The sequence below is a fragment of the Sesamum indicum genome, linkage group LG3 (assembly GCF_000512975.1).
Source record: "Sesamum indicum cultivar Zhongzhi No. 13 linkage group LG3, S_indicum_v1.0, whole genome shotgun sequence".
Taxonomy (NCBI): domain Eukaryota; kingdom Viridiplantae; phylum Streptophyta; class Magnoliopsida; order Lamiales; family Pedaliaceae; genus Sesamum; species Sesamum indicum.
In genome coordinates, this window is record NC_026147.1 from 13372736 (window position 1) to 13384566 (window position 11831).

Here is an 11831-nt window from a genome sequence, read left to right on the forward strand (position 1 = left end):
AACTAACTCTGAGCCAGAATTTCCTGATATATATCATCCTTTTATTTTAATATCCATATGATTGGCTACTGCTCAACTCTCACTTTCACTTATTCTTCAAATTCCAATCCAATTCACTTTTTTATCAATCAAATAAAAAGATTTGATTCCTTGAGGAACTCTAACTACCAACTTATCAGATCTTTTTGGCTAATTTCATATGGTTGATAAAGGGAAGATAAACAATAGATAGAGTTTCTAATTACGTCTGTCAAAATTTGAAATTGGAACTATGAAATTATTCTCAATCCAAAATTGAATTTCAATTAAATTTAAAATTCAACTTGAACTTGAACCTCGATTCAATCCAAATTCAAACTCATCAAAAGGATTGGACTTGTTAGATTTGTCCAACCCATTTTAATATATATAAAATGATATTCGACTATAATTTAAAAAACAACACCACAGTGACTTTTCAAATACGAGAAAATTATATTTTTAATAAAGAAGTAATTATACAAAATCGATTAGTTATTTAATAAATCTTCATCGTTTGATTATATTGGGACTCGTTAAAATTAGGTCTAAATTATACGAAAACTTCTTGTCCTTCGCAAAAATACAAGTACATTTCTTTAAATTGTAATTGTAATTACAATTACATTCGTTGTTCAATACCAAAGCATTACACAAACACCCCCTGAGTATATACATTGCACTAATGCACCCCCTTTAGGGGTGTATCTGTAATGGAAAATGGAATTTTAGTCTTTTAACTTATGAGCGATGACATTTTTTGTTATGAATAAATCGATTTTTATAATTTAATCCTGTAACTTTAACATATTGGCAATTTTCATCCTTTTTTTAGTGAATTTGGCCGAAAAAGTACACGTGACTTGCCTATGACGCGATGAAATAGCAATAGTGTTGTAACTTAGGAGGCATCGGCATTTTTAGTCCTATAAATTAGAAAAGTTGATATTTTTTATCCTGCATGAATTGATTTATAGGACTAAAATTGTAATTTAATTGAGTTATGTGCAATTTTTCGATGAAAGTTTCGAACTAAATTACGAAAATCAATTTGTATAGGATAAAAAATGCTCCCCTAAGTTAAAAGACCAAAATTACAATTTCTGATAGCTGTAAGATTAAAAAGAAGAGGGAGTAATTGTTTATATAACTAATCTAATTTTCGAGAATGTCAGTATAATTTATCGGAGACAAAACCAAATTTATATATTTATCTATTTAAGTTAATTCTGGGTGTATAATATAGGCAGTCAAACGTAAACAAAATGACGGAATATCCAACAGATGAATTTAAATCAGCTGGAATTTTCACTTGTGTTCTAACATCATTAAGAGTTTCAACATCGTCACTGGCAACTTTCGTGGTGAGTTGATCTCCAAATCGCTCCACATGCATAGCAAAATTCATATCCACACCTGTTACTCACATTAAAACACAAATTGCAATCAAAAGAATAAAAAATGATAAAAAAAACAAGTTGTGCGAATGCACCAATCACACTGCAGATATGTTACACTTCGTACCTAGAATTCAGAGCAGAATTGACCAGACAAATATTGATGGAAAGTTGTAATCTAAAACTAGATTTGATCAAATTGAACTAATTATATAAAAAATATAATTATATATATTTTTTTATAATTAAGGAATAATTACACCACATTTCTTGAAATTCTTGTGACTATGCGTAAATTTGTTGTGGCGTGAAAAACTTCGTCCAGTACCTCTAATGTTTGTTTTCGTTCAACAAATAAATCCATTCATTAGTCAAAATTTATGGTATTTGTTAATATCAGTAAAAAAAAATTGAATCAAAATCCTATTTACCTTCGTTCACTTATTCCAAGTCAAACAAATATTTCCTAACCAAATTATCTTATGTATTCTTACTTGTTTGATCAGAAAAGCTTTATTTAACATATAATAAATTTGCAAGTCAAACCAGAGTAAATATAAATATTAATTCAACTTTTTGATTGAGACCTTCAAATTCCATAAATTTATTATCAGATAAATCTATTTATTGGGAGAAGTCTAATTTTTCAAATTACAGGAGTTTACATATAATTACATTAAGCTTCAAAAAGAGACTGTCGTGATCATCCCCACAATTAATCACATCATCGTAATTTGAATATATATTAACACTACCAAAAAATGGATCAATAATATATAACAAAAAAATACGTCGAGCTAATTAGCAAATAAAAATTTTATTGTTAACTTATATCATTAAAATTTTACTTGCTAACAAATTTAGCAATAAAAATTTACTTGCTAATGAATTTAATAACAAATTATTTAAAATATATATTAAATCATGTGGATCAACCACAAAAATTTTATTTATTAATAGTTGGATATTAATTTTCGCAACAAACATTTTTACAACTATGGAGTTATTTTCTTATTGTTCCGACTAAATTTGAGTAAGACTAGAATTTGACAATGTTGATGATCTCACCTGCAAGTCATATGCAAACAGCCCTCATTTTTCTCCACGAAGAACTTGCAATGAGGACATCTCTGCCACTTCTTCAACTTGGCAAGCTCATGCACCAACAGATCTTCCCTCCCTCGCTCGCTCTCCGACAACCTCGAGAACTCTTCACACCCAATCCCGGAGTGCCACGGCACCCGGCACTGCGCACAGAACAGCCTACGGCAAAAGGGGCACTCCGACTCCCTTACAAGCTCTTCCCCATCATTCACCAGCAACCCAGAGCAATCCTTGTACGGGCAGTAGAATTTATGCGACGCACCGATCATGGACTCGCATATCGCGTCCCCCCACATCACCAGAACATCGTTCGGCACCACCTCGACGCATTTCTCGATCTCGACTGTGCCTCCGCAGTCCGTGCCCGCAGGGCAGGAGAATCTCGGCCCGTTCTCGATCGGGGATTTCCCGATTTTGACAGCTACGTGTTTGGCGATGCACTCGGCGCAGAATTGGTGGTTGCAGGTCTGAACTGTGAACACCTGATCGCTCTCTTTGGTCTCCGCGCAGATTTCGCAGAAGAACCGCGACGGTTCCCCGAGTTCGAGGGAGGGCGATGGTTCGGGGTCTCTGAGGGAAGACGATGATTCGGGGAGTCCGAGGACAGTATTGGGGGATACGAGGGACGCCATTAGAGCCTCCTGGAAGATGAGTTCTTCAGCGTACATGGCGTCCGCCGTGAGGGTGTCGTGATCTTGGAGTCTATGGGTGTGATTGATGAGGAGGGAGAGAGGGAAATCATCGCGGGGGAGAGCTGTTACCGATTGATTTTCCATGTGTTGGAGGAATTTGTCAGAGTTCGTTGTGTTCTTATCACCTGTCTGTCCGCTCTCTGTTGCTTATTTGAAGTAAGTCGCTTAATGTGGAAGGTCTCAGCTCTTAGTGGTCAGTGCTTTTGTCTTCAGGTGGGCATCGGCAGATGCCATATGATGGATAGTGGCCTACTCTTTTTGGTTCGAATAAGATTGAGAAGAAATATTATCAAGAAAATTTAATTTAGCTTAATTAAAGTATTTGAAAAGAAATATTATCAAGAAAATTTAATTTAGCTTAATTAAAGTAATTATAGAGCAAGTGTGATATATTTATTATATAATTAATTTTTTTTTTAAATTATACATTAGTCACAATACAAATATTACACTTATCATATAATTATTATCGGTCCAGTCAAACTCAATCTAAGTTGAAAAATTTCAATTGAAGAATAAACAAATTATCTAAGATTAATTTGATATCCAATCAACAAGAGTTGTGGGTTACACTCCTACACATGTAGGTATTAGTTTACTTTTATAGTAGTACTAGTACAAACCTCGTGCCTTGATATGTAGTGGTTGATTTGAAATATAAAACTAAATTGACAATAAATAATCTAAAATTAAAATTAAAGTAATCAATAAGTATAAAGATAGAATATTGTGTTGAATATAAAACTAAATTTAAACTTTTTTACTACTAATTACCTAAAGTAATAAGTACTTTTTCGTTCATTAAGTGACAAAATAAAACTATTATAAAACAAACATGTGTTTTAAGAATAAATAAATAAAACTTATAAATAATTTAAATTTTAAAATAGAATTAGTATTTAATAAATAATTCAAAGGTAAAATAATTGCAAAAAAAAAAAAAAAAAAGAGAGACGACAAATGAGAGGGATTCAACATTTTTTAAATGCCATGACAATATCCTTTATTGATACTTACTTTATTGTAATTTTTCATTAGTACAAAGAAAAATGTAAAGCTGAAAAGAGAATTTATCGTACCAATATAGCGTAATTTGTGCTAGACAAATATTGTAATAGTATATTGCTTGCTTTATAGACATTGCTGTATTTTAAAAAAAATATCTTCTTAAAGAAAATCAACAAAAGTTTCTTTGACTTCATGATTCGTTAAATGTAGTGAATTAAATTTGGTTTGTTTTTGTTTTTTCGTTGGGTTGGGCTCAGACCATTGTTCAAATAATTCAATTCCCTTTGTTGATACTTTTATTTGGGCAGATTTTTGTGGGTTGTGTCCACTCCAGCTTCACTGGACTTTTTATTTTGGCCCATCACTTTTTTTCTTTTATTTGGGTTGTTTACATCTGGTTTGTGTATAACTTTGCCACATTTGGACATTCTTGTTATATAAAAGGGATGGGTATCTCGACAGTTCTCCTACTGCACAATCGTTCTTTAGGGGGACAATACAATGGTTCGGGTACAAAATTTCTTTATGGGAGGTTTTATATTCGAATCTTGGATGTTGAAAAAAAGTATAAAAATGTTATAGAACTTATAAGTTGTACGTATTTCTTATTTTTTCACTGTATGGTTACGTTAGGATTGGTGCATTTTGATTTGAGAAACGGTTTCATATAACTCAATATTAGAAGAATTTGAAATCCATCACTATTTAACAAAACGTATATTAAATTTAGAGTTGAAGAATTTAAAATCATTTGAATTTAGAACTAATCCCTACAAATTCAAAGGATTTGTTACTAAAAATTTGAAACTCACGACTTAAGATCCATCGATCCAAATATAACATAGAGGAACTTTTGTTGCGTGAAATATGAAATCTAGAATATAGTTAGAACTTATAAAAAGACAAATATATCTATATTATTATAATGAAAATATGTTGTCATACCAGCTTTTGAATTTAAAAAAAATTACCCTTTTAATTCATTAATTTTCTTCAATAAAATTTGGCCATTATAGTAATTTCAAATTTTTTAATAAACTTACTAAAATATCCCTCAAACTTCCATATACGTTAATTTTTGGCTCATTTTGTGTTTTCAAGCCAGTATCCCGTAGTTGATACCTCATCAATTAAAAAAATAAGTATTTTTGTACACGTGTCTATTGTGTCGTGTATTGCTGGTATATATAAATATGGTTAATTACACTTAAATCCCCTCTGACAAATGTGAAATTACACTTTTTTTCAAAAAAAATTTGATATTATATTTATACTTTATCCAAAAATTCTCTATTTACACCAAACCCTCTTCGTTTAGGATTTGAATGAAAAATGCTAATGTTGACCAAAAAAAACTACATAAATTTCAATTTTTTCCTTCATTTAATATTTTTAAATATATTTTTATAGTTATTGAGGGATCAATGCAATATATATATAGAGTGAGATTAATATCACTATAACTTTTCCCTTATAAGTAAGATTATCATATGAGAATATTAAACGAGAAGTAAAATTAAAAATTTAGGTAAATCTTCTTGCAAACTTCAGCATTTTTAGTCGAAACTCTAATGAAAGGGGGTCATGTGTAAGCAATAAATTCTCGAAGGGTGCATTTGGTTTGATAGATTTGGATTTGAGGAAAGAATTTGGAGAAAAGATTTCAAATGACTCCGTTTGAAAAGAATTTAAAATTCATAAATATTAAAAAAAACGTAGTTCAAACCTAAAATCGAATGGTTCGAAATTCTTTAAATTCAGAATTACACAAACAAATTCAAAAAAATTATTGTCAAGGATTTAAAATCCACAATTTCAAATTCTTCAATTCAAATACAGCCCAAAGATTGTAAAAATAATTTTGAAACTTTCTCGAGAGAAATTATTATTTCATATTTTGAGAAGGGGATTAAATATAATAAAACCATATAAATATGCTGTCATTCTGGCATCAGAATTACATCATCATCCACCTATACCAAAATATAGGTGGGGGCATGCACCCACTATTATCTTGCCACTATGTTTTCCACAAAACCTTTATGTGTTGGGGTTTCTAAATATAAAAGTATAATGCAAAGTGGTGGCATTATTATTACATTGACAAGATGCAATAACCAATCCTCACTATCTTTTGCTTTCTGTGCTTTTGCCACTCTTACAAACAATTTAATATATATTTTTCAGATTATGATGCGTTTGGTGGGTTTAAAACATAATCAAAATAAATATTATTAACCAATCATTACCTATATATATATATAATTATTTGATATTTGCAGTAACATTTGGTCGAGTATTGTGGGTCATAATAGTAGATGCATTGTAATTAAATAAATTAATTTATTTGGCTGTTCAAACCAATAAAATAAAAATATTATCTACTTGTTGATTCAATCAACGAATTATATTTTTTAAGTAAATAAAAAAATAATTCTTTTTGAATAATATATAAAATATTTTATAAATTACTTATGACGTTCTGTAAGTAATTTTTGAAAATATAACTATTATACAATGCATTCAACATATTAAAAAAAAAAGATATTAAAAGGTTATAAAAGTTATTTCATTCCACTACTAATAATTCCTTTCTAAGTATCAGTCGTGTTAATGAAATCAACTAAGAAATATTAATATTAGGAATGCTATTCAAATATGATTCAATTTTCATCCTTATTTTATTTCTGAATTCATTTCGTTTCCGCTTAATTCCATTCCTATATACCAATCATGTTTTGAAAAAAGAAAGAAAGGACAAACACGATCCTTAAAGTTTAGTAAAGAAGTCTTTTAAAAGACAATCCAATGACTTGGGCTCAGAGATTCCTACAAGAAATCCTACATACAAATCTAATTATTTGTCTAAATTGGATGTGTGTTTTGCAAAAAATAATAATAATTTAGCAAAGAGGCTCATTCCTCCCACGTCAGGAAGCCATGTTGTCTTGTTTCCTTAAAAGTAGGGTCTTTTGTCTAATAATATTTACAAATTGTTGATAACAAGTCATGCTTCACACTATTTCCAGGGTTAGTGCACCAACTCTAGACTCATTTCAGTATAAGTAATTAATCATGTGAACCAAGGGAAAACAGAAATTCATCATGTCTTAACATAATGTTTAAGGTTGGAATGTTCATAAATAAGTTTAAAATTTATCCGACGTATTGATATTTATTTTACTTTATTTGATATTACTTTAATTTGTTTCATTGTTCTTAACTACATGGATGTACTGATTGAATATTGATGTATTGAATGAACCGGTGGATTGCTCGGTTCATTAAGATATTAATATAATTATATAATATTCGTTTTAAAAATAGAAAACCACATCTTATCGACAATACAAATACTTGGTCTTGAATTTTCATTAAAAATTAAAGATACAATGATGGAAAAATTAAAAAAAAAAACATTTCATATATATATATAGAGAGAGAGTTCCTGACATTAATTAATGTAGGAGTAGTGTCAGGATATTGTAGTCTTCCACAAATACACATCCAGTTAATTTACAAGGTTTAATTTCCCCTTTTAATTTTGCTGTTTTCCCCACCAAAATGGTATGTAGTTAAAAATGAAGAAATGATGGTTTGTGGGGCCCTGATGAGTGAGGTGATGAGCGGTGATGATGATTGATGAGGAGTTTGTGTCTTAATTTGGGATTCCAGCAGCCAATCTTGCTCTCAAATCCTTCCTCAGTATTTTGCCAGATGGAGACTTGGGAATGGACTCAATGAAGAACACACGGTTTATTCTCTTGTAGAACACCACCTGCATGCACCCCCATACACCATGTCAATATATATATATATATATATTCAGATCTAGATAATTGTAATTATTTGAATTTTTTAAAAAGAAAATTATTTTTATTTGATTATATATATATGTTGAAAATTATATTCTAATAATTACTGTGCAGATATTTTAGTATATTCTCGCTTTTGCATTATTTTATTCAAAAAAATGTGCCCCGGAATGTGCAATAATGAGTGGTGCGGTTGATGGAAAATCAAAGTCAAGCACTTATAACTGTTTAGATTGAATAACAATCCAAATAGTTTAATAAAATATTCTTACCCAAATTAAGTTTGGTCGATCCAAATCGATCACAAAGCAAATGTAAGTCATGCAATTGGTCATTTTTCGTAAACTATACACCAATCACATGACGGGTGTATTGCACTTGCCATGTAATTGATTCAAAATCAACCAAATTCAATTTGGGTTAAAATTTTCCATAAGTAACATAGTGTAATTAATGCATAGCTATTTTTATTCATTCACTCGTATCACAAAGTAGATGGGGCATAAGAGTATAAATATTCGAGTATATGTATTTCTCTAAAAATAGTTAATTTGTAACGCCATGTTTGGCTGACCTGTTTGGAGACGAACTGCTTGATTTCGTCCTCAGTGATGTTGGATCCATTTGATTTCACTACAAAAGCAACTGGGACTTCTCCAGCTTGCTCATCTTTCATTCTGCCCAAAAAAAATTGGCAATAAATTAGAAATTCATTATTTCTATTTATGGAAATATCCGAATCTAGTAATTGATCGTATGTGTTTTTTTTATTTTTTTTATTTTATAGATATAAATTCAAACTTTAATTGAATAGAACGTACGGGACAACAGCAGCATCAGAGATGTAGGGGTGATTGAGGAGGAGGGCTTCGAGTTCAGCTGGTGCGACTTGGAACCCTTTGTACTTGATTATTTCCTTCAAACGATCAACGATGAAGAGCTCGTCATCTGCATCGATGAACCCTATGTCGCCTGTATGCAACCATCCCTCTTTGTCTATTGTCCTCTCCGTCGACTCCGGATCATTCAAATAACCTAGAGAAATATAGATTAAAATTAAATTAAATTCATTAATCCCGTCAAAATTTATGAAAAAATTATATAATAACTAGTAGTGAGTGGCACAATCGACTTATTACAAGCTAATAAATTATAGGAAAAATCGTAATTCTAATCTTTTAATTTCAAAAATTTCGCACGTTAAGAATAAAAATAAGATTTGCATAAAATGCACACGACCAGCTCAATCGAATTCTCTTTTTCAATCATTTTTTAGCAAATTTGTGTCATTTTTGTTCTCAACGTGCGAAATTATAAAATAACAAAAACAAATTTATCAAAATGGATCCGTACAGAACTGAAATCGTCATCCCTATATTGATAGAACTAAATTTAAAATATTGCCAATAACATTATTATAAACAAGAACTAAGAAAAGTACATGTTATGAATTAATTTCTCAAAAATCATAGTACCAATTATTTTTGGAGCAGTTAGGTGTCAAAAAGACCTACCTAAGCACCCAATTTTCATGTTAGATATATTAGGTCAGAAAGGGACCAATTCTCATGGGTAGGTATGACCAAGACAGATGGTATTCAATATTGATCACTCAATCACCAAACCTTCCTCAATGGTCTCATGTGCTTATCTCTGCCGCTTGTTGATTGTCGTACATAAATCATATGATAAATATAATATATTTATGATATATAGAATTAATTGTGATTTGATCAAAGTCTTTATTAAGTTCTCCGTACAACACAATATGTTCTTATCCATATATATTATAGTTGAATATCTTAAATGCTTCATTTTTAGGTAAACCATTTAAATTTCTTGTTGTTAAATCGCATTTAAAATTACATTAAAAATTAGTAGAGAATTAATCAAATAATTATCATCAAATATGACCCCTACTAAAAAAAATTATACTGTCGAGCAATGTACAACGCGACGTTGAATACGTAATGAAATTTATTTAGAAAAACATAAGGGTAATTTTTTTTAAAATTAAACATTATTGAAAAAAGAAAGAAATAAATGAGCAGCATACCTTTCATAATTTGGTCACCTCTGATGCAAATTTCTCCGGGCTGGTTACGGCCTAGGGATTGACCAGTTTCGGTGTCAACGATCTTCATCTCGGCGTTCCGGACCACTGTGCCACACGCACCTGATTTTATCTCAAAGGGCTCTTTCGCAAACGCCAAGCACATAGCCAGGACTGGTCCAGCCTCTGTCATTCCATACCCCTGTCACAAAGAGTGATTCATTTATCGATTTATTATTGAAAATAAGTTTAAAAAAATTAATATTAAATCACAATTTTTATTTTTAAATTAATTTCATTTTAAATAAAATTAGAGATCGACTTTCTGCAAATTTTTGCAATTTAATTTTTAGATCAAACAAATATTTTTACATACCAACGAGTTCTATATCTGAAAGTCTATTTCATAATGAAAGTTAAAAGTATAGTAATAGTAATATAATTTTTCTCTATTTAGGTGAAGTAAAAATAAATATAGATAAGGTCATGGGTGGCAACATTTTGCGACATTCATTAGCAATTTAAAATGTCAACATTTATGATTGGGTTTACGTGGTGGGGGTTGCAGCACATGACACTTACGGAACGTGCCTTTGGTTTATTTTCAACGCAATGGAAATGTTGAATTAGTCCTATGGAGTAATAATAAATTCATTAATTTTGTTGTCAATTATAATTTAAAATACCAACACAAATCTTAGTTCATAACTACTATAGAAATGGTCGGTTTTTATAACTTTTCAAAAGCATGCTTAACATATTTTTTTTTATTTATTTTGATATGAAATTTTGAAAGTCAGAATCTAAGATATATAGTTATGGAAAGTGATTGATGTTTTATATTTATTTAATAAAGATGATAATTTTGGAAAAAAGTATTTTATTTTAGTAAGTATATATATATATATATAGTAATTTAGGAAAATAAAAATGAAATAGATTTAGGTAAGTATTAATTATTAAAATATATATTTATTACCTGTCCAAGTTTTGCATTTGGAAACTTGATTCTGACAGCATCCTCCAGCTCCTTCCCGAGGGGCGCAGCGCCGGACATCACCGTCCGGACAGATGAAAGGTCATATTTGTCCACCAACGGGCTCTTGGCGATGGCCAAAACGATCGGCGGCACGAAGGGCCCAATCGTCACTCTGTATTTCTGTATGAGCTCGAGGAACGGGACGATATCGAACTTCTGCATGATCAGGATCGCCGCCCCGACCCGTAACCCGCACAGTAGAACCGAATTTAATGAGTAAATGTGAAACAAGGGCAGAACGCAGAGCATCACATCCTCGCTATGGATATACAAATTCGGGTTCTCCCCGTCCACCTGCTGCGCCACGCTCGTGACCAGCCCCTTGTGCGTCAGCATCACGCCCTTCGGCAACCCCGTCGTGCCGGAGGAGTACGGCAGGGCCACCACGTCGTCCGGGTGTATCTTCACGGCCGGCATGTCTCGCTCGTCTGCCAAAGTCAGCTCCGAGAATTTCAGGCAATCCGACGGCGGAGCATCCACGCACATTACCTTCACCCCTTTCTCCGACGCGTAGTCCCTCACCTTCTCCACGTAGCACGCTTGCGTGATGATGAGCTTAGCGTTGGAGGCCTTGGCCTGCTTGATCACCTCGCCGGGAGTAAAAAAGGGATTCGCCATCGTAGAAATCGCGCCGATGTACGATGCTCCGAGGAAGGCAAACACGAACTCCGGCGAGTTGGGCAGGAGCAGCATGATGGTATCGCC

At 31.8% G+C, this 11831-nt stretch overlaps 2 protein-coding genes across 2 annotated transcripts in view; both read right to left on the minus strand.

Moving 5' to 3' along the window:
* Positions 1173-3434, minus strand: LOC105158262 (probable E3 ubiquitin-protein ligase RNF217). The gene is made up of 2 exons (XM_011074949.2): positions 2484-3434; positions 1173-1434 (listed from the first exon to the last, which is right to left on the minus strand). The coding sequence occupies exons 1-2, from the start codon at positions 3293-3295 to the stop codon at positions 1365-1367; spliced, it is 882 nt and encodes a 293-aa protein (XP_011073251.1). The 5' UTR covers positions 3296-3434; the 3' UTR covers positions 1173-1364.
* Positions 7558-11831, minus strand: part of LOC105158263 (4-coumarate--CoA ligase 1) — a 4571-nt gene continuing 297 nt past the window's right edge. The window contains 5 exon segments of the mRNA XM_011074951.2: positions 7558-7997; positions 8609-8711; positions 8856-9069; positions 10091-10289; positions 11067-11831. The exon segment at positions 11067-11831 is cut by the window's right edge and continues 16 nt beyond it. Of these exon segments, the coding sequence (XP_011073253.1) occupies positions 7878-7997; positions 8609-8711; positions 8856-9069; positions 10091-10289; positions 11067-11831 (1401 nt within the window). The 3' untranslated portion in view covers positions 7558-7877.